Source organism: Penaeus chinensis, chromosome 10 (assembly GCF_019202785.1).
Source record: "Penaeus chinensis breed Huanghai No. 1 chromosome 10, ASM1920278v2, whole genome shotgun sequence".
Lineage (NCBI taxonomy): Eukaryota > Metazoa > Arthropoda > Malacostraca > Decapoda > Penaeidae > Penaeus > Penaeus chinensis.
In genome coordinates, this window is record NC_061828.1 from 33,738,270 (window position 1) to 33,762,144 (window position 23,875).

General features: G+C 39.7%; 1 protein-coding gene across 2 annotated transcripts in view; it reads right to left on the reverse strand.

The window, feature by feature from the left end:
* Window positions 1-23,875, reverse strand: part of LOC125029422 (protein crumbs-like) — a 114,373-nt gene that overhangs the window by 9,201 nt on the left and 81,297 nt on the right. The window contains exons 2-27 of one of the 2 annotated variants that reach the window (XM_047619275.1): window positions 13,191-13,396; window positions 12,711-12,932; window positions 12,425-12,567; window positions 11,877-12,118; window positions 11,540-11,545; window positions 10,831-10,956; window positions 10,548-10,714; window positions 9,985-10,163; window positions 9,495-9,636; window positions 9,155-9,365; window positions 8,792-8,908; window positions 8,433-8,620; window positions 7,885-8,038; window positions 7,409-7,633; window positions 6,922-7,158; window positions 6,277-6,653; window positions 5,706-5,901; window positions 4,726-4,893; window positions 4,366-4,550; window positions 3,775-4,021; window positions 3,472-3,601; window positions 3,146-3,333; window positions 2,878-2,999; window positions 2,590-2,728; window positions 447-626; window positions 66-199 (exon numbers count right to left, since the gene is read on the reverse strand). In XM_047619275.1, the coding sequence (XP_047475231.1) occupies window positions 66-199; window positions 447-626; window positions 2,590-2,728; window positions 2,878-2,999; window positions 3,146-3,333; window positions 3,472-3,601; window positions 3,775-4,021; window positions 4,366-4,550; window positions 4,726-4,893; window positions 5,706-5,901; window positions 6,277-6,653; window positions 6,922-7,158; window positions 7,409-7,633; window positions 7,885-8,038; window positions 8,433-8,620; window positions 8,792-8,908; window positions 9,155-9,365; window positions 9,495-9,636; window positions 9,985-10,163; window positions 10,548-10,714; window positions 10,831-10,956; window positions 11,540-11,545; window positions 11,877-12,118; window positions 12,425-12,567; window positions 12,711-12,932; window positions 13,191-13,396 (4,631 nt within the window). The remainder of the gene's footprint in view (window positions 1-65; window positions 200-446; window positions 627-2,589; window positions 2,729-2,877; window positions 3,000-3,145; window positions 3,334-3,471; window positions 3,602-3,774; window positions 4,022-4,365; window positions 4,551-4,725; window positions 4,894-5,705; window positions 5,902-6,276; window positions 6,654-6,921; window positions 7,159-7,408; window positions 7,634-7,884; window positions 8,039-8,432; window positions 8,621-8,791; window positions 8,909-9,154; window positions 9,366-9,494; window positions 9,637-9,984; window positions 10,164-10,547; window positions 10,715-10,830; window positions 10,957-11,539; window positions 11,546-11,876; window positions 12,119-12,424; window positions 12,568-12,710; window positions 12,933-13,190; window positions 13,397-23,875) is intronic. The other variant, XM_047619276.1, reaches the window with a different exon arrangement.

Here is a 23,875-nt window from a genome sequence, read left to right on the forward strand (position 1 = left end):
TCAGTTTTACCACTACAGAAAATACAAAAAAAGGGAGGAGAGAGAGGGAAAAAAGAACAACTCACATGAAGCAGATGTGGTTCACCATCAGTAAGTGTAACATCTGGAATAATGAACATTTCCTCTGGACCGCCTAACTGAGTGCGCACAACTAATTCGTTGTCCTTCAACTCTGCTAGCAAGTGGGTTCCAGGGGATGCTATAAAGAATTCAAATAAAAATCAGAGGTCTATTAGTGTGTATGTTATAATCCATGGGATAGGAGGTGTATGGTGAAAAAACATCTTTCTCTACAAGCTCACGAATTAGATTTAGATATAAGATATATCTCCAGTGCATCAAAGCTCCCCCCAGCTAATTAAAAAAAGTAATATCAACTGTCAGAAGTATTTTAAAAAATGGGGTGCAGATACAAGCACTATAAAAATCCAAGGAAATATTCTTACATAGAGAGATATCGTCCTCTCGTGTTCCTAGGTAGAAAATCAGTCCATTGCTTTCTCTTGTGCGCACCAACATCGAGACATCAGCATGTGTCCTGTAGGTTGTGTGGTCCACTTCGGGAATCACTACAGTTACCAAGCTGTCCATTATGTCTTCATTTCCAAAAGTGGCTGGTGTGAAACCTAGTTAAGAAAACAATGATGGGTAAATTGCAACTCAGATTTATAGTGAGCAAATAATTTCTATTTCACAAACATGAAATTTCAATGAAGAATTCATTTTGTAAACCTACAGTATTCCAGTAATGTTTTTAACTATAATGTGTAATATACCCTTTTGTTTTTCCATCAATAAACAAACCCAAATCACTGAGTTTTCAAAATATATAAAATTACACCGAATCTAAATCACTTATCAATAAGCACATACATTCAAATAGTACTTCAAAATGCAATTTTCATATCTCAAAACAACTCTAAATGACATACAATCAGTAGCTTACACAAGCTACTCAAAAAAATATGCTTAAATCAAAATTACGTACCAATATCCAACAAATCTGATAATAATAAACACAACATAGAAAAAAATTGTACATCATCTATAAAAATATACACATAAATGATCCAAAAAGCCAGAGAAAATTGCTAATGTAAAGAAGCAAAGATGACCTACAGAGTGATGCCTCCCAGGTTGCTCCTCCTACAAAAATTCAAGAGAACAAAAAATGTGAGAGGGAAAAGTGGCTTGCAAATTGGGTTAGTAGTTTTTTTCTTGTTTTTTGGGTAAAATATAACTCTCCTCAAAAGAAAAAAAATTAACGAATCGATCAATCAGATAAAATAAAGAAGAAAATAAAGAACCCAAGATAATCCAGAATAAACAAATGGGCACTGAGCTCTGTTACCTTCAAACTACTGTGCTGCATAACATAGAAAAAAAAGAAAAAAAGAAAAAGAAAAAAAAGAAAAAAAAAAAACAGAAAAGAAAAAAGAGAGAGAAAAAAAATACATTCCTCACAGTTCTCTAATACACAGAGAAAGAGAAAAAGAGAGACAAGAACATGGGAAAAAGGAAAGCATAATTACTATGTTTCATTGATTACATAGTTAACACCCTTAAGTATGACATAACTGAAAAGCATTTCAATGTGACACCTTATAAAAAAGTGAATAATAGAACTCATTTCAGATGAAACAGAACTACAAGATTTTTTTCTTTCTCATACAGCTAGATTTTGTGCAAAACATGCATTACACTTAAGTGAAAATGGTGACAAACTGTGAAGATGTATCTACTTTTTTATGAAAGTGAAGAAAAAGATTCCCTCTCCTGTGCTCTTCTTTAAATTCTATACATATTTCTTTATTCAAGTCAAGAGTAACTTTCCTTTAGAATCTCCACTACAAGTCTATTGTGCACCAAATTGCTAACAAGATCATTCTAGAGATAGATCTGTTTCTCCCTTTGTTTGCACATTTACAAGCAAGTGCCAGCTGGAAAAAAAACAGCAGTAGACTATAGATACATGTGCACATGCGATAAATGTATACCACCTATTACATTAGGTTTTAAAAATCCATGCCAGAATGGAAAATGAAGTAATTATGCTGTAGTATCAATAGGAAAAGCAAACATTGATCACAAAACCTTATAAAATAGAAATGGACAGAGAAGATAGTCCAGTCTCCTCAGCATTTCTTAAAAAGGCAAAAGACAAAATCAACAATGACCCCCTCATTCCCAAAAGCAAACAATGTACTTTTACGGCACAATTATGTACTAATTTCAGCCTCCAAGTCAGCTCCAAAAACAAATTCAATATAAAAAAAATATATGAAGCAGTAAAATATATGAAAATATGCAAATCATTGAAAATAATAATACCCTTGATGAGTCCCTAAAAAAACAAGATATGAATACTTGTTTAATAGTCACAATATTACAAAATGGTTAGCTCTCCCTATACAATTCTCATTTGGAGGTGAATAAAGGCCACTAAAACACAGAGAAGAGGCAGTCAAAATTTCTTTCCCTTAATATTCTTGTAAAAGACAAGGAAACAAAATATAGACAGACAAACAGTGAAGAATAAACAAGATTTTATACCACTCCTTCAAGAACCAACCAAAAAAAAGTACTCACTTAGCTGACAGGTATCTCCAAGGTAAGGCCTCTGGCAAGTACACTGATAATTGGTCCACAAGTCATGACACTGGCCTTCATTCATGCAAGGGTTGGGGGCACACTGCTCAACACGAGGACAACCATCTTGGACAAGAGCCTATAAACATTTTTAAAATTAGCAATAGAATAAACCTTGGAATATCACATGATACTTCTTTATGCAAGGAATAAGCAAAAAAAAACTATGATAAAAATTATCAATATTCACAATAAAAATAGATCTGAAGTCTTCCTTATGATACATACCCTCATTGGCTGTGGTACAGTTCTTGGTATCAGAACCTCATCATCAAGGACTACATCTTCCATGCAGCCAGTGAAAAATGGTGCTCCTTTGAACAGTATTCTCAATGTTGACGTGGCTCCTCCTGCATGGTGAAGATAAAAATTCATGAACACAAAACAGATTTTGCAAACTATCATACATTGCTTATCTTTCTGACAAGTTTCTCAACAATATACAAAGTAATTCCCTAATATAAAAATGAACATCAAATCAAGAATGAGTACTCACCAAGGACAGTTGTAGAAAATGAAGTGTTGAAGCTTGTTTCTGAGCTGTTTGTGGATCTTACAAGTGTAATGGGGTGCACTGTCACTTCATCATTTGCTGCCAGCAGAACATGGCTGTCATTGACAGCCATTCTAACATTCTGCCACTGGCCATCATTGAGATTTGAACCAGCAAATATGCCTTCCCACCTATCAGAAAATAAAGATAGATTACTCATAGGCTAACAGATTATTTTAAAAAAGGACAAAAACATGATTGTAACTTACTTAAATAACCTTATAATATGACTAACATGGATCTTTTTATTAATGACAGTTCACACATACTTATTGAGAAGTGAAGAATGGAGGTTAAGTTGTCCTTTAAGAAGCTCCAATTTAATGTATGTCTCTCCCTGGCCCACAGCAAGGATTCCGTTGGGGAGAGTGGTACGGAATCTGAAGGCCAGCTCATAACCTAGAAAAAAAAATCATATTCATCATTCAATCTAAAATAAATTCCCATATCAAAATCAAAAAGCATAATGCAAAACAATAACAATAATATAAAATAAAATGCAAGTCAAATATCTGCCATCATAACATAAAAAAAAAAAAAAAAAATCACAAGAAACAACACAAACAGCTTACCTTCTTCCCTCTGAGAATTGATCATAATGTACGAGTCCCCAGAGAAAGACACAGTGGTAGGCTCCTCACACTTCCGACCAGTAAAGCCGTGTTCACAGTGGCACTTGAAGTCATGGATGGTCTCATTAAAAAGCAGAGCCTCACATGTGCCTCCATTGAAACACTCTACTTCAAGACAGCCTGTCAGTGGGACGGAGCAGTTCTTCCCCCCATAGCCGTCTTCGCAGATGCATTTGTAATCAGCAACCTGAAATTAAAGGTCTTGATTTTTTTCTTCTTCTTTTGCACTCTGGTTTGAACAATCTTGTAACTATGTGAAAAAGCATACTTCCATGAAGATTCAAAATCTAAAACACAGAATAATGCCTTACATTCTCTTTAATTCTCTCTAGTTGTTTAAGAAGGCTAATACCTCTGATTGCTTATTCATGAAAATATACTTGTGAACATCAGTCCTTTTTTAAAGGATTATTTACATCCTGAAATACACACACCATAGTACTCCAGAAAAAAAGGGAAAGGGAGAAAAGAAAAAGATGGAAAGATAGGAAAATATAAACAAACATTCAACAAAGTATTTTGGTGTCTTACCTTATCAACACAGGTGCCATGGTCACAGGGCCTGTAGAGCTCACATTCATCAATTTCAATTTCACAATTGAAACCTTCATAGCCTGGCCAACAGTCACAAGAATATGCATTGATACCATCAATACACTGGCCATTTATACATGGACTGCTTGCACATTCATCTATGTTTGTCTCACAAAAATCACCTGGAAAAAATGTGATGTTTCAATTAATACTACTGTGTTCCTTTCAATCTAAAACTGAAAATCTATAATTTCCTGAATTGAAAACAGAAGCTTATCTGTATGCTACTACCTAAAATAAAATGTCAGTATTCTCACAAACTAACCTATAAAGGAAATGAACCTTGAGAGATCTTACCAGTAAAACCAGGAATGCATTCACAAGTAAACCCTCCTGCATTCTCATAACTGAAATTTGAAAATATTCCCCTTTCATAGAGAGTGAGGTTACTTCTCTCCAGACAGGTGGCATCATTAAAGCAGGGGAATGCTTCACACTCCAAAATGTCCTCTTCACAATTTTTCCCTGGAGAAATTTGGTTTGAAGATAATTATTACCTACCTATGGTTATTATCAAATCTAGTTCATAGCATAAATGCTTACATATATATACTATATTCATTCACTAATTCTTAATATATTGAAGGAAACAAATATAAAACAAATACATAACCAAACACAGGCATGCTCTAACCCTAAAAATTCTCATACATATGCATAAACAAATAAAATCTTAAACAGAATGCCATGTTTACATAATATACATGTGTATATGTATGTGTAGATATTTGTGTGTGTGTGTGTGTGTGTGTGTGTGTGTGTGTGTGTGTGTGTGTGTGTGTGTGTGTGTGTGTGTGTGTGTGTGTGTGTGTGTGTGTGTGTGTGTGTCTGTGTGTGTGTAATATATATAATATATATAATATATGTATATGTATGTATATGTATGTATATGTATGTATATATATATATATATATATATATATATATATATATATATATATATGTATAGATGTATATATGTATAGATGTATATATATGTATATATATGTATATATATGTATATATATATATATATATATATATATATATATATATATATATATATATATATATATATATATATATATGTATGTGTATATATATATATATATATATATGTATATATATATATATATATATATATATATATATATATATATGTTTAAACACACACACAACACACATATATGCATATATACAGACATATTTTATTTGAAAAGCCTTGGCTCCTTATCATTCCTTCGTTATCATGAAACATGCACAAAAATATCAACAAACATGGACACACAAAGACAAACCTGTATAGCCATCAAAACAGGCACAATTGTAATCCTTCACTAGATCTGAGCAGGTTGACCCGTGCTGACATGGAGAGGACTCACAGTCATCAATGTTTATTTCGCACTGTTCTCCCTTGAAGCCCGTATCACTACAGTTACATGTGTAGCTGTTGATGCCATCTGTGCACGTGCCTCCGTTCAAACATGGCTCAGACTAGAATGAACATGCAGACAAAACATTGGAAACGAACTGACAATAATATATTGAAATCAAGAGAAAAATTTAAATAAATATTCTTATCAAAATAGATGGGGGGGAAAAGTAAATTAAGTCTCCTATCAAAATAGATAAAAAAAAAAATTATATAAATTAGGATACTGTAAAAACTAGAGTGAATCCGTCATGCATTTTGCTTTCTATCAAAGAAAGGAAAAATAAAATCATTTGTGGGTTACAGCTATAAAGAACAAGCAAAACAAATAAACAAAAAAAAATTAAAAAGGCTAAATCATATATGTATAAAAAATAGGATGCAGTAAAATTCCAAAAGCAAGTGTCAAAAAATAATAAGATATGGAAGATGCATACCTCGCATTCATCAATATTTGTGGAGCATAGTTGGTCAGTGAAGCCAGGCAGGCACTCGCATGTGAAGTTGGCAATACCGTCATAACAGGTAGCATTGTTCTGACAAGGAGCACTCTCACACTCATCAATATCAATATCACAATCAGTACCCGTAAAACCAGGCTGGCAGACACACTCATAACCGTTTATCCTGTTGATGCAAGTGCCGCTGTTCTGGCATGGTAGAGAAAGGCACTCATCAAAGTCTACTTGGCAGAGATCACCAGAGAATCCAGGACGACAGTAACACTGGTATGACCCTATGGAGTTTTGGCATATGCCATTGACACATGGCCGGAGAAGCTCGCATTCGTCCACATCAGTCTCACAGTTGTGGCCTGCAAATCAAGGTGAAGAGTTTCTTTAAAAATAAATAGGTGCAAACAAACAAAATGTTGGTAAGTCAAAAAGTATTTAGAAATTTATTTAGTGGGAAAAAAAAAAAAAAAAAAAAAAAAACCTTCTAAAAAATCAGTATTAAGAAAATCAAGAAAACAATATATTTTTTATGACATTTTCAATTAAAACCATATATAGTGTACTCACATTAGGAATAAAGTAAGTGAAAACCTATACATTTAAATGTGCTAAAGAAAAAAAAATTACCTGTGTATCCTGGTGGACAGAAACAGCTATAATTTGCCATGCCATCAAGACACTCCCCATCATTGAGACAGGGACTACTTTCACATTCATCAATATTAACAGAGCAGTTCTCTCCAGTAAATCCTTCTTGGCAGCGGCATTCATAGCTGTTGATCAGGTCATAGCACACCTTGCCCTCAGAGCAAGATGCATCGAAGCAGTCATTGATATTATTGCTGCAGTAGAAGCCTTCAAAACCTGAAATTTTGATTGTAGAATGAAGAAGCAGACAACAATAAATCAAAACTTCAACTATTATTAAAGTTTAAATGGTTGTTGTAGTAAGTAACTAATATATGCAATAAATCTTATTCATATTGATTGAAATAATTCCTTAGTCTAAAGTATATACTAGAGATACCATTCAGAACTTGTACTTTTGAGAACACAATCAAAAGAATAACAAATAATCTTTACTCTTCTGGACCTCATGAACAAAGGAACATACCTGGTATACATTCACAATAAAAATCTTGTTGTCCACGTGTTGTGATACATGAAGCAGAATTTTGGCAAGGGTTGGATGCACAGGCATCATACTCTTCCTCACAGTTCAGTCCCATGAATGCATCACCACATTCACAAGTATAGTTGTTGAGGCCATCAATGCATATACCTCCATTGAGACAAGGGTTCACTGCACATTCATCAATATCAGTTTCGCAAGTTTCTCCTGCAAAATATAATCAGGAAGTTACTTATTAATGATGATAAAGATTCAAACCCAGTATATATAGCCTTATATAAAGTTCCTATATAAGAATAAGCACAAGTAAAACAGGCAATTTGCATCATGTACTATAACATTCTGTAATAAGTTTTGTCTGATCATCTTCATCTTTTCAAATCTTACACTGGTTGTAAACTAAAGTCCCAAAAAGTAGGATTTTGGTAAACTGGAGAAAATTATTCTCACTAACTTACCTGTAAAGCCAGGTGGACATGTACAGTCAAATCCATTGAGTCTGTCCTTGCATGATGCACCATTTTTACAAGGGGATGAAGCACACTCATCTACTTCTTCATCACAGTTCTTGCCAAACCATCCATCTTCACACTCACATTCATAGTCTCCAATCTATATTTCAGAAAAAAATATATTCATAATACTCTTCATAGAAATTGCAGGCTAAAATAACAAATCAATTGAATGTAAATAACAAAATATCAAGCACTACCTGTGAGAAGAATACTGTTCAGAATGGTACAGTTAGAAGCAACAGCTTTATATCTCAAAGCTTACTTAAAACTTTTGTATAATATCTTAAGCAATACCATCTATTCTCACTTATATTGTGTTGGGAGTATTATCTGATGCAAATCAAAACTTCCCATAGCCGCTTACCTTATGATAATCCTATACACAGAGAATGCACAAAATAAAACAAAAATTTCATATATTAGTTCTAGAAAACTTCTAAATATCACATGTCAATACATCGCAATCACTAGAACACCCAGCCTCCACTTACCAGATCTCGACAATCTTTAACATGAATACAGACATTAAGGGCACATTCATTCCGGTTTTCTTCGCAGTGGCTTCCCTCAAATCCAGGCGCACACTCACAACTATAGGTGTCAATGCCATCTATACAAGTGCCTCCATTCTGGCATGGGTCTGACACACAGTCATCGATGTTGATCTCACAATTGCTTCCTGTTTGAGAAATCAAAATGTGGGTGAGAATATGGCTTAACATCATGACTAATGAAAGGTAAGTTAATTTTGTATATTTCTCTGTAATGTAGAAATGCTTTTGTATCACTTGAATTTTACAAAATAAAAATCTTATTTGTAACATAATACAGAAAAAGGTAAAATATTTACCAGTAAAACCTTGAGTACAGATGCATGCGAATGAATTATCTCGATCGTAACATGAAGCTCCATTCAAACATGGAGAAGAATCGCATTCGTTTATTTCGAGACAGTTAGGTGGGGAACCTGAAAGATTATTAATTACATTAACTGAGTAGTTGATCACAATTCATTCTCTCTAAAACCAATTATTTTGCATTATAGTCAAATGTATCAAAATTGATCTGTACAAACACAGTATTCAGTGAACTAAATAACTAGATTAATCAACTTGACAACCAATGAAATTGCAATAGTAATTACAATTTTAATATCAGCAAGACAGAGGACAATATACACAGGATCATACATAGCATAACATTTCACACTTACCTGAAAATCCAGGGCTACATCTGCATACGTATTCGTTAACTCCATCCATACAGTAGGAGTTCTCAGGGCAAGTAACGTTATAGCAGTCGTTGATGTTATGCTCACAATTGTCACCCTCAAAACCAAGCATGCATGAACATCTGTATGCATTTTGAAGGTCTGTGCATGTTCCCCCATTTTGACAGGGATCAGATGAGCATTCGAGAACTTCCTGATAGAGGAAAAGTCCAAGACTAAGTATCATATGACAAAGAGGTCCATTCATGTTGATTTCATAATATCTTCTTCATAATATCTAACATCAAAATGACAGCCAGTGAGAAAATTATTAACAACTTACCACTTCGCAATGTTTCCCACCGTAACCTGGAGCACATGCACACTCATAGTCACCATATAGATCAAAGCATGTTGCTCCATTAAGGCATGGTTGCATGGTAGCACATTCATCTATATTGTTTTCACATGTTTCTCCCTCATAGCTGCAGATTAGAGAAAAATTCCTTTTGATAATCTTTGCAAAAATTAATGATGTATGTATAATGCAAATGTATGCATCTTATGTAGATGTTTAAAGATGAAAAATTTTAGATAAGGAATGTGAAATGAGTGCTTAATACCATAACAATGATGATGACAAAAGTAGGAGATTAAAGGTGGCGATGATACTGATCATGTCTACTACTTAATGAGAGTGATGGTGATGAGTCAAAAGAGACAAAAAATAGGATAAAGGAAAAACAAAATGACAAACAATAATTATCAAAAAGAGGTTGAGATATGAAGCTCTCACATATGAAGAAAACTGAAGAAATCTATTGTGCTCTTACCCAGTGCCATCACAGTCACATCTGAAATCATTAATTTCATCACTGCATATGCCACCATGAAGGCATGGAAGGGAGGCACAGTCATCGTTATTTGTTTCACAGTGTTCTCCTGTGAATCCAGGTAAGCAAAGGCACTCGTATCTGTCTTCATATGGCGTCACTGTGCAAGTGGCATTATTCTGTAAAGGTAATAGTTGCAGTTAATTGATAATTTGAATTTGATGACTATAATTTAACACTTTACACAATATAAAGAGGAACTGTTAATTTTTTATCTAGAATGGAGATTATTTGCATTATTTCATCCCATTCATACATAAAAAAATGGAAATGAGGACAATAACATAACTAATAACAGACTCTTTTGGTGCAGTCAAATATCAGATTTAATTAATACTGAGAAGCTACACAAATGAGCTTCTCTTCAAAAATCCTTGACAAACAACAAATTTCACTTCTTTCCATGAGATAAAGTTTGATTTTTCTTGTAATGTACTACTAGCTTCAAGAATTTCAGAAAATAAAAATGAAAAACCAAGAACCACCTTAATATGTCAACATACCTGACAAGGATTGTCAGCATTGTCACAGAAACTTGCATCAATGGACACCTGGCACACTTTGCCTGTAAAGCCAGTTGGACAGGCACAGGTAGTGGAATTACCTCGCCTGTCTTCCTGACAGAGTCCACCATTCTGACACTCATATTCTGGTAGGTGGCAGAGGGGTCCTGAAAATAAAATCACAAATCAAAGTAAATACTACACAAAACTTATTTTTTCTTGGTTCTTGATGAACAAGAGTGTACATGAACTAAAGTTTCAAATACAAGACACAATGTCTTACCATTATCAAGTTCACAAGTTTCTCCTGTGTAACGTGTGTAACAATCACAACGATAGCTCTCCTGATATGGAAGGCACTGGCCATGTCTACCACAAGGTTGAGAGAAACAGGGATCAGCAAATCCACCTGCAAAAATGTATATGACTTCATCTGTTCTAAAAATGTTCTACAAATATGCATATTTCTATTCCAAAACTCATGCACAATAGTTCTTCATAGTAACAAAGGCAAATAACTACATAAGAACCTGTTGTATAAAAAAGATATGCTTAAATTATAAAGTGGATGTATACATAAGGATCACAAAACTATGTAACAACCTGCTGTTTAAAGAAAGTTTATGTATGTGTATCAAAATGTATGTACAGATGCATGCACAGCATAATACTGTTATTAAGTATAATACATTGTATGTGCATTAAGTGTATAACTGATTTTAATAAAGCCTATAGAGAAAAATTACTCTCAAATAGAAAAGCAGTTATGACAGAAAAAGTCTGAAATATAATAAAATATTCAATTCTATGCATAATGACTAAGATCATTCAAAATATTCATAACTTCTGTGTTATAATTTCCTAACGATTAGTAATTCATATCTAATTCTCATCGTATATTGTACATTTGTAAATATCTCCAAGCTCGTCTCTATTGCATGCAAAGCATTTAAGAAAAATTAACAGAAATATTGTGTTATGACAGTGCCTACCTCCAGCTGATGCATGAAGGAGAACGAAGGAATGATGAAGAGGTGCAGGCAGTCACAACCACGACATGTGAAGTAGTCATCACCACAACCGCCATAAACCACACCCCAAGCAATTGAGGAAAGCCAAGACAAAGCCCAACCACCACCAACATTAATATTGTGCAAGACATTATCACATGCAATTTTTCTAATGGTAGGAAAACTAAGGAAGAACAACAACTGTACTCAAACATCAGTGTAACACAGTTCCCCCCATCTCTTTATCCCTCTTTGTGTGTGTGGACAATTACACCATGAAAATTGCAAATCCATTTCATTGAAAAACTGCCGCACTTACTGCAGTTGGTCCCATCCGGAAGAGGACAGGAACCCCACTCTACTCCTGTGTGTAATGCTAGTGGGTTTGTCATTTCTGTCCCTGCTCCTTGGAGGATGCATCCAGTGAAATTTCCACCTATGGTTAGCTGAGGCGTGCGTGACCACAAGCCTAGGTCTAGAAGGGGTTCACTCGAACTGGTGGTGTTAGCCACAACAACTGTTGAGTGATCTACACCTAATCGCAGGACACCCAGCTCAAACCTATGGGAACAGGATTAGAGTGTTAGTAATACATATTTACATATAATGATTTTCAAGCCAGCAGAAAACTTTAGCACTGAAAATAGTTTATGAAAACTTTATCATTACATTTTTTTATTACATAAAAGTTAAAATTGTACCAGTCCTAACAAAACAGGTATTTTATAATTTTAAAAAGTCGAAAGATCACAACAAAAGTCATATTGTCATTATCAAAATAATTTCAAATACTACTTAGGTTGCATTCACTGTTAGAAGTACTGAACTTTACATTATCATTATAAACTTTTAGGTAAAATAAATTACCTGAGGTAGACCCTGTGCCAGACATTGTTGTTAAGTCTTCTACCAAGTGTTGTAACATAAGGCTGTCCATGGCGTGTCAGGGTGAGTACCAAGCTGCCCTCTGCATTTAAGTCTAATACTAGTGTGTCTCCACTTGAGCCCTCCTTTAAAGAAGAAAATAAATTAATAATTTGCATGATAAATGACATCCATATTGCATAAAATTAATTAACTATACAACATAAATAATTTACCAACTTCCAATAAATTGACCAATATATTCCTAAAGCAAAAAATGGACTCTTACCTGTGATAACAGTGTTCCATGACGACATGTTCGGAAGCTCATGGAGGTGTAGCCTCTGAGGTTAAGAGTGACTGGGATGACCACACGAGAGGCTCCTGTAAAATGGCCCTCTCGCTGCCCATCACCCAGATTAATGCCAGCCCCAGCATCTGCTTCGTCAATCAAATTAGCGAAACCCTGGGTATCATTGTCAGCAGAACTGGAGCCTGGCATGCCCCAAACCTGGAAGTTAATAACATATAATACAGTGACTTCAGTATTTTCCTATACAGTATAGTAGAGGTTGTATTCTACTTTTAAGGAAGGGTACTGTAATTGACAGTACTTCAAAACTAATTTTAAAAATCAAGATCTGGCCAAAGGTAATAAATAAAACCTATTAAAAAAGTATACTAACACCGGGCAAGAAATGATCACAACACCAGCAACTGTTACCCGGAAATAGCAACTAATGACGCCAAACAAAGAGCAAGACCCTACCTCATTGATGGGGTCCTCCACCTGGGTCCCCTCATGGCTCGGGGGAGAGGCGTCTGGAGGCTCACCCTCTGCTCCTGCGCCGTCCGTGATGACCAGGGTGGGGGCGTCCTGGCCGTCGGGGGCCGAGATCACAGTAGAGTCGTCATCGTTGCTGTTCTGTGTGGCGCCGCTCTGGAGCTGCCCCGCTAGCAACATAAGGCACGCGCCTGTTGGGAGAGCAAGAAAGAGATTAATAACAGAACGTCCTTTACTAAGGTAGACTGCGAAATCTAGCCCAAGCAGCCCCACAAGAATAATATATCCTACTTTACTTAGAAAACTAATCTACGGCTGGGACCGTGCAATGTATGGACTTCAGATAACGAAAACGATAAGAACAGGATGTCTGTGTAGAAGCAGTTCATATTACATGCCACTAATACTATTACGGTCACACATATCTCGACATGAATAATCAGTGATTTGACAGTGTCGACGCAAATTCACACGCTTTGTAACGGAGCGCGCCAAGCTTTGCGAACATTTCTCAAGAAAAGGTAAAATTTCGGGCGATGAACTGTCTCTCTGGAGCTTCGCCAGAAAAGATATCATTAGAGCAACGTCAAAATTCACCGCATCTTCTTTTACAGGTCTTATAAGCTGGGCCTGTGAAGAGTCAATTAACTGCCAGGGTGTGTGTGATTGACCAGAAGTCACTGATAATATGAATGGAAGTCGTGCGTGCCGTACTAATTCTCGAGTGAACAGGTGTCTAGCGGGCATGTGTGCTGCGAGTCATGAACGGTGAACAATTATCTATTCATTTATACAGCCGTCCACCGCACACTTGCCCACGCTCATTCGCTGTCCGTTAGTGCCTGCGAGACAAGCAACGGTCCGGGATTTTTTCTTTATTCCCAACTTGTGTATTATTTTATCAAAAGGCGGGCGGAGGGGAAAAAAACGTTTCCTGTGGGTCTTTTAATAAAACTGATTGACTTAATACCAGTTACTTAATAATTTCCACGGCACATTGTGTACTATTAGAAAAAAATATATATTTGCATTTCAAAGAGACAAAGTTTAAAGCGCGTTTCATCGAAGTCGAAATGAGGATTCCGTTGCCGCTTCGGGGCAGACACGCGCGGGAAGGAGGTCGTACTCCAGTGAAAGTGAGGATGGGATGTGTAACACACACTCACACTCACACTCACACTCACACGCACACTCACACTCACACTCACACTCACACTCACAGACTCACACTCACGAACACAACACTCACACACATACACATACACATACACATACACATACACATACACACTCACACTCACACTCACACGCACACTCACACACTCACACACACTCACATTCACACTCACACTCACACGCACACACGCCGCGCGCGCGATTAGGAACATCCAAGCACACGCAAAAACGAATTATGATGATAATAATAATTACAATAAAATCAACAAATTAAAAATAACATTAAAAATAATAATATGCATAATAATAATAAACGCATCATTAATAGTAATTAGCAATATTGTAATAATAACAATACCAATACCAATAATAATAATAATAATAATAATAATAATAATAATAATAATAATAATAACATCAATAATAAAAATGAAGAAAAAAACAAGAAAAACAACAATAACAATAACACCGTCAAAAAACAACAGCAACAACAACAATAACAATAACACCGTCAAAAAACAACAGCAACAACAACAACAACAACAAATAACCCAACAATCATAAAATAATAAAAAACAATCACAACAAATGGAAACGAGACAACGACAACAAATAACCCAACGATCATAAAATAATACAAAAAACAATCACAACAAATGCAAACGAGACAACGACAACCACAACAACAAAAAAAAAGAGAAATATACGTACCGAGCGTCGCGTAGAACGAGACCAGCTTCACCTCACTCTTCCCCGCCATAAGGACTTTCAACCAGGTACGTTATGGAGGAGGGGGGAGGGAGGGGAGGGGAGGGAGGGGGGGAGGGGGGGTATGTTTGTGTCTTTCGTAAACGCTCGAATCACTATGGCATTGCACTATCGCCGGCGGGCATTTATCGTGAAGCGTAATGTATGCGAGTTCTGCGTGGATGGAGTGTGAGATTGTTAGATACTTTGCGAGAGGAATAATTGCGAGGCTATGGATTATCTTGATCACTTCCGGATACCGACACCGACAATACTAATAAATTAATAAACAAATAAATAAATAAATAGATAAATAAATAAATAAATAAATAAATAAATAAACAGACGTAAGAATCCACCCGTCCTCACATATCGAACAAAAAAAAAATAATGAAAAGACAAAAGCAAGATTCCATACATAAAAAAAAACGTAAACAAACAAATAATGCAAAAAATAAGAATAAAAATGGGCCTCCTAGATAAGAAAAAAAAGCATATTTAGAAGCCATCGATGCCCACTCTGGTCTTTTTGCAGCCAACCGGACGTCCTGTCGCTGAGATCGAAATCCGTAATTGGAAAATCCGCCACAGACATCCGTGAGTCATTTCCGGTCCTCTCTCTCCCCCAGAAAACGATAATCATAATAATAATGGTTGAAAAAAATGGTAATAATGGTAATAATGATGATAATAACAACAGCAATAATAATAATAATAGCACTAGAAGTAGTAGTAGTAGTGATGGTGATGATGATGATAGTAATAACAATAGTGATAGTAGTAGTAAAACTAAAACTAATACTAATAGTAATAGTAATAGTGGTAGTAGTAGTTGTAGTAATATTAATAATAAGAAGAAATAAGATGGGTTACAGGAAAACCTCGACAATGTTTTTGAAAAAGGAAAAAATACTCATAGTGCATAAAAAAAAATCCAATAATATAAAACGTCCTCGAGCAGCCTATATTACCTCACTCCCTTCGCTTCGCAAGACACAGGTAAGAATAACAAGAGCTTTTAACAGTCTATTCCTTCAAGGCTGATGACACCACCCTCACGAAAACATTCTTTTCGCTTCTTGTTCTTTTTCTTCCTATCACAACTTTGACAAAAATCTTTTAACGACACTGAATAAAAAAAAATCGCACTTAATTGATATCACTTTCCAATCGATTCCCCCGACCCAGCCTCATTTAACGAAAACCGCCCACAAAAAATGTAGAGAAATAGATAAGAAAAAATCTCAGACAGCGCTAATGGAGGAGAAAACTCGCGATGAAAAAAACCGCCTCCATCAGTGATGATAAAAGCGCTCGAATCTCCACGTTAATGCGAATCATAATTATTCAGATGTCGTTTTAAGAGACTGAAAGGACAATTTAATAATGTGATTAAGCTTCTGCACCGCCGCCCCGCTGGTGATTCTACCGCCATGTTGACAGATATCGCATGGAAAGACCCCCACCAGTTCTCTCTCATTCTCTCTCATTCTCTCTCTCTCTCTCTCTCTCTCTCTCTCTCTCTCTCTCTCTCTCTCTCTCTCTCTCTCTCTCTCTCTCTCTCTCTCTCTCTCTCTCTCTCTCTCTCCCCCCCCCCCCTCGTGTGTGTGTGTGTGTGTGTGTGTGTGTGTGTGTGTGTGTGTGTGTGTGTGTGTGTGTGTGTGTGTGTGTCTTCCAGCATTTGTACTAACAGCATTTGTTCATATCAACGTTATGATAATAGCAATGATATCAGTATAATGTCGTCGATAATGATGGTTATTTGTATCATGTTACAATCAGATTGGCAGTAAATATATATAATATATATAGTTATTATCGTAATAACAATTACCATTAAAGATATAATTATCAACGATACTACTACTACTAAAATTATAACAACAATAGCAATAATAATAACAATAATGTTAATAATAATAATAATAATGGAAATAATAACAAAACAATGATAACAATAACAATCATAATAACTAATAATAATAGTAAAATAAACATGAATTTTCCGCCCATGCCCGATCTACTGAATGAGGCCCAGAACACGAGACAAGAATTTCCGAAACACTCACCCCCCCTCACCCACCCAAGCCTTCTCCAGCCTCCAGGAAAGACAGGGGTTCCTTTCAACCAAGTGGAATTACCAGGCCCTCTCTCTCTCTTTATCTCTTTCTCTTTCTCTTTCTCTCTCTCTCTCTCTCTCTCTCTCTTCCATTCTCTCTTCCACTCTCTCTTCCTCTCTCTCTTCCTTTCTCTCTTCCTCTCTCTTTTCCTCTCTCTCTTCCTCCTTCCCTCCCATCCTCCCTCCCTCTTTCTACCCCCCTCCCCCGTCCCCTACGCCACCTTGACCCCAAGCCCGATAACCTAACCGCTGTTGCCGAGATAAGCTAAATATTTCGGCGTGCCCTATGGTGGGTATCCGCAGACAGGGAGCGAGGCCGTGTGAGAACGGTAGGGAGGGAGGGAGGGAGGGAGGGAGGGAGGGAGAGAGGGAAAGAGAGGGGAGGGAGAGGGAGGGAGGGGGAGAGGGAGGGAGGGAGGGAGGGAGGGAGGGAGGGAGGGAGGGGAGGGGAAGAGAGAGAGGGAAGGAGAGGGAAAGGGAGGGGAGGGGAGGGAGAGGGAGAGGGAGAGGGAGGGGACGGGATGGGAGGGAAAGGAATAGGAGTGTAAGGGCCGAGAGGGGAGGGGAAAAGAGGGGGAAGTGGCTGATGGGAGGGAAGTGGAGGGGAGAAGAGTTGGAGGGAGGAAAGGGGAGAGGAAGAGAGTGGGAGGAAGGGGGTGCTGGACGTGCATGGGAGGAGAGGAAGAGGCTGCTGGATACGCATGCAAGGAGGGAGGGAGATGGCAGGTGGAAGAGGAGGGGAGAGGGAGAAGGTGATGGGCATGTATGGAAGAGAGGGAGAAGGGAAGGAAGGAGGGACTCGACGCGTAATCGACAAACGCAATTAAAACTCTCTGCAATCTATATGTATTTTTTTTTTTCTTCAATTTCAACGTCTAGTACGGTCTTTAATAGAAAATCTAAAACAGGATAACATAATAATTAGAGAAAGTAAAAAAAACACAATGGCCACGAAATCCGGCCGAGTCGCGCGCTGAACACTCCGGCTGGTTAAGGTAAGGTGAGTCCGAACGGTGAGTCAGAGCGCGGGAACCCGAGGAGACAGCGGTGGGCCGGTTGTGCTCTGGTTTGCGTCGAGTCCCTCCCTCCCTCCCTCCCTCCCTACCCTCCGACCCCTCTCCTCCTCTCTTAGCTTCTCCCTACCCAGTCACCCTCCCTCCCTCCCTCCCCTCTGACCCCTCTCCCCATCCACCACCCCCGTTCCCCCTGCCCTCCCCTCTCCCCTTCTCCCTAGTTCGCGTCTCGCTCCATCCCCGATACCAGCTCTGTCCCGTGTCACTGGCGGGGGCCTGCACACACGCTCACGCCCCCTCTCTAAATAACGCCCGGTCGACTCGCGTTACTCGAGAGGCGAGGGATTGGCGACGACCCTCCAAAGGCAAACATAAACGGGATGCTTTATATCGGGGTCGGTAAACAGCGCCTCCGTACCTTGACCCTCGGTGACCTCGCCCATCACGGGACAGGGGAGGGGAGGTAAGGACTACGACGGGGGGGGGGGGGGTCATTCCACAAAGAAGAGAACGAAATGAGAATCAAGAAGCCGTGTTGCGTCGGTCACTGCGAGGCATCAGCGAAGCGAGCCTCAGCCCATGAGGCGGAGGTCAGGCAGAGGTGATGCACCTGACCTTCCGTAAACCGGCCAGCCTCGACCGCCACGGCTAGGAACCAGGCGTGAGCTACGATAGGAGATATTAAACATGATGGTGATAATAATAATAATGATATTAATAATGATAATAATACTGATCATGGTAACAATACCAATGATCCGCAGCTCAGCACAACCCCCTAAATTCCGGACCGAAACCACGCGGCCTCTCCACGACTCGGCCGCCGCGACTTCGCTGCGACTTCCACGACGGCGAGGAGGGGAGCTTATGCAAGGACCGCAGGCAACGGCGGCGGCAGCGGCGGCGGCGAGCGTCCACGCCATACCGCGCCCGGAGGAGATGTAGGTAGGGAAGGTTGTGGGAGACAGGTTGAACACGCCCGCGAAGGGAGGGAGAAGCGAGGGAAGACGAGGGTGGGAACGGAGAGGGAGAAGGGGAAGGGGTAGGAGGAGAGAGAGAGAAGGGAGGGGGGGGGGAAGGGGAGGGGATATCGGTAGAGATTCCTCGTAGACGTCTTCCAGGGTACAGGTGCGAGCGCAACCGTGATTATCCCGAGCAGTCGGAGGCGAGGCAGGAGGTTACAATCGCCAAGACAAGGTAATCGCGGCAAGGGAAATGGAACGAGAGGGAAATGGAATAATATTAATAAAAAAGTTAATATGACGTTGCATATCCCGGCATTCCACAAGTACGTGGGTCATAGTTTATCGCAAGAGTACAAGGTCAACAAGGCAATTGCTGGCTAGGTACCTGCGGGGGCCAGACAAAACAAAAATTCCAATCCGTCTTGAGCGCTTTACGATGATTGGAAGCCGCCGCCCGATTAGCGAACCGCCGGCAAATCAAGGTAAAAAAAAAAAAAAAAAATGCGCAAAAATTAATATCCTGACATGAAACCTTTCTACTCCCAATTATCATCAACTCTGAACCTCATGGAAGAGAGAAAAAACATATTTACATCATCGCCGGACCATATCACTTATCCCCCGAAATACCAAAAGGAACAGAGAGAGAGCGAAAAAGAGAAATATCCACTCCTCAATGGCATATATAGGTGAATGAGTGAGTAGCCGCGCAGCCACGCCGCCGCCTGAGACAAACCCGCTGCCACTGCCACCTGGTGTCAACAAAAACAACTAGAGAAGCGCAGGTCCGGGCACGTCTCGCGCGTCGCTTGTCTACTGGGGCCACTGGCCGGGGCACAACGCGCAAAGATGCCCGCGCGCCACCACCTGCCTGCTGCCACGGTGAAATGCCCAAGCTGATGGAATTGTATTAGAGGATGCCGAGGAAGGAATAAAAGGAGGAGAGAGGAAAGTCAGAAATTGAGGGAAGGATGGAGAAGGAGAAAGGGAGAGATGAGAGATGAGAGATGAGAGAGAGAGAGAGAGAGAGAGAGAGAGAGAGAGAGAGAGAGAGAGAGAGAGAGAGAGAGAGAGAGAGAGAGAGAGAGAGAGAGAGAGAGAGAGAGAGAGATTATGCCTGTGAATAGCGCTAGAGGGAGAAGATGAGAATCCTCCCCCCCCCCCCTTCTCCTGACGATCGACACGCCATAAAACTGCACCGCTGAATTCTCGGCAAAAAAATAAAATCTAACCGAGACAGTAGGACGAGAGAGGGGAAAAAAAGGGATAATAACAAGCATAAGAACATTCCGCAGATAAAATTCTGATCCATTCCGCTGGATTTTCCCAGAACCATACTAACCCACGGCGGCGAAGGGATATCTACCTGGCCTGCACGACCTTCAGATCAGAAAATTTCACGCAGACTACAGACTACTTTTCCCCCTTTCTTCTGAGACAGTCTTAGCAAATCCCTGGGAGGTCTAAATTATTTGGAAAAAGGATCGCCATCACCTATGCGTTGAAATCTACGCATTTACTCTTCAATGTTCTCCTCAAAATACCCTATTTCGAACACCACGTCAGGTTAGGTCAGCAATACCAGCGTTCCCGTTACCCGCACAATAACACAAATAACGTTGGATTGCTGTATCGCTTCAACGCAGGAAGAACAAAAGACGGCTTGCTATATTAATGGTAATTACGGCCATTATCACCCCCGCGACGAGCTTAACAACTAGGCCACGTTATGTTCGCCCCACACTTCCAATCGCCTTCATTGCGCTACCGTTACTGCAGCTACGAGCATCGCCGCCGCCGCGCTTATCCCGGTCATCACCCCGAAGGAATCCGGAACCTTGATATACACTCCAGATAAAGAAACCCGTATTCCCTCTCCATTCCACCTACAAGAACGACGGAGCATAGAAGAAAAAAAAAAAAAAAAAAATGACTAAGCCTCATTCACCACCATCGTCATCGCCATGCTCAAACCACGCCGTAACCTCCACCACGTCCGGCAAAACGGTCTTCATTACCCTTCGTTACAAGGTATAAACGCCACACGACTGGCCATATAAGGGCCACCCCCCGCCCGAGCCGCACCTACGACAGGTAAGGCGGGGGGTAGAGAGAGAGAGAGAGAGAGGGGGGGAGAGAGAGAGAGAGAGAGAGAGAGAGAGAGAGAGAGAGAGAGAGAGAGAGAGAGAGAGAGAGAGAGAGAGAGAGAGAGAGAGAGAGAGAGAGAGAGAGAGAGGGGGGGGGTAGGGAGGTAGGGAGGTAGGGAGGGAGGGAGGGAGGGAGGGAGAGAGGGAGGGAGGGAGGGAGGGAGGGAGGGAGGGAGGGAGGGAGGGAGGGAGAGAGAGAGAGAGAGAGAGAGAGAGAGAGAGAGAGAGAGAGAGAGAGAGAGAGAGATGGGGGGTAGGGGGTAGGGAGGGAGGGAGGGAGGGAGGGAGGGGGGGGGAGGGGAGGGAAGGGAGGGAGGGAGGGAGGGAGGGAGGGAGGGAGGGAGGGAGAGAGAGAGAGGGAGAGAGAGGAGAGAGAGAGAGAGAGAGAGAGAGAGAGAGAGAGAGAGAGAGAGAGAGGAGAGAGAGAGAGAGAGAGGGAGGGAGAGAGAGGGAGAGAGAGGGAGAGAGAGGGAGAGAGAGAGAGAGAGAGAGAGAGAGAGAGAGAGAGAGAGAGAGAGAGAGAGAGAGAGAGAGAGAGAGAGTGGGGGATCCACGCCCTTCACCGGAAACATGTTCTGGCCTAGTCCCAGTTATCATTTCTTTATTTCTTTTCTTATCGAGACGAGGTGATAGGGAGATGATTGGTGACTGGGTGACAGATGGGATAGGTAACAGATTAGTGATGATGATTATTTACAACACAACAATGCCATACAGATATAATACATTCAGTTCGTCATCACCTTCATGTGCATCTTTGACCCCTTCCCACAAAAAAGTGCTTCGTGCACCGTTCTTCACCACCTCCCTCCTAACTCTCCATCATTTCCTCTTCGATCTTCCCTCTTCTTCCTCTTCTTCTTCTCCCCCCTCCCCCTCTTCCTTCACTATCTTCCTCCACTTCCTCCCCTCGACCCCCTCCTCAGGGCCACCCATATAAAATACCAGTCGTGGAAGGCAAGCATTAACTTCGCCATATAACTAACAGGATAATAAAGCAAGAAAGAGGGGGGGGGGGGGAATTACTCGGAATAGAATTATCCACAAGCTGTCACATCATCACTATCACCATCATCATCACACTCAACCATGTGGCGCGGGTGTGGTGACAGCGCAGAGGTGGTTAACCTTGGCGTTCTCTCCCGCTTGCTCTGTCATCTACATATCATTCTTGCACAAAACGTCCGGTAAGGATTGCATTTCCGAATATCTATTGGGACGTATGAAGAAGAAGAAAAAAAATAGAATCAATGTCTTCAATGAAAAGAAAACGTTGATTGTATTTCCGAATATCTAGAGAAACTTATGGGGGGGAAAATAGTATCGATATCCTGAAAAAAAGCTAGATTCGACCAAAGAAAAGAAGAGAATAATGCAACGAGAGGCTCTTGCATGTCACGCAGCAGAGCCGAATCGAGGACGAGACTCAAATGCATTCAATCTCGCCATTTCCGACAATCACTTCCGACGCCCTTAGCACCTGTGACAAGCCGGAGATTAGAAAGTGGGCGTGGGTAATAAAAGATAATCATCAGATTGGCGCGGGTCTGTCTGGAAGGGCTGGAAAAAAAAAAGGAATGAATCGTCATGGTCACGTTTGAATCCTGAGCGCGGAGTAACGGTTTTGCTCACGGATTTCGGCCTTTTTTTCTTTTATAATAATCTGTTAGAAATGTGCTTTTACCCGCTCTCTCTTTAGCGTTCCTTCCTCACTTGTTATCTACTCTACGTCCCTCGGGGAGTCAATACAATGAAAATGACAGTTACGTTACTTAATCGGGAGCCATAATTAAATGACTTGTAACTTGTAATTAGCCTAAACACCACTATTTAAAGCCTTCGCCGATTAGATAATCAAGCAACCCCAGCGCCCACCATACATTGCTAAACCAGCTTCGAAAGACATGACGTCAGATTTGAAATGCCCAACGCTCGCTCGCACGATTTCCTTACTAACTTGTAAACTAAATGGTCCTAATCGGTTCGTCTGCTTTATCACTTTAATGTTAATTTCTTACTCGCCTTCACGCGCTTCCACTCGTGTGGGTGGGCGCTATCAACGAGATAACATTTAATACACATGACTGATTACAGTATTTCTGTAATCGGATGAGGATAATGTCAATGTAGACCGCACAGACAGGCAAACAGTTAAACACACACACACTTACGATGTATGTATTTATGTGAGTATGCATGTATGTATGCATGTAAGTACATAGGTATGTATGTATGTATGCATGTATATGTGTATGTATATATGTATTTATGCATGTATGTATTTACAAATGTATGTAAGCATGTATATATGTATTTATGTATGTATGTATGTATGTATGTATGAATGTATGTATGTATGCGCGCCTGTCTTATAGTTTAGGTTATTTAATGTTACAGTTACAACGGTCACTGTGTAAAGCATAACAAGGTAGATCCTCACATACATAAATGAGGATTGCTGATGTCTGTACAGTTAAGGTTTATTTTAATGTTAATATTTCTT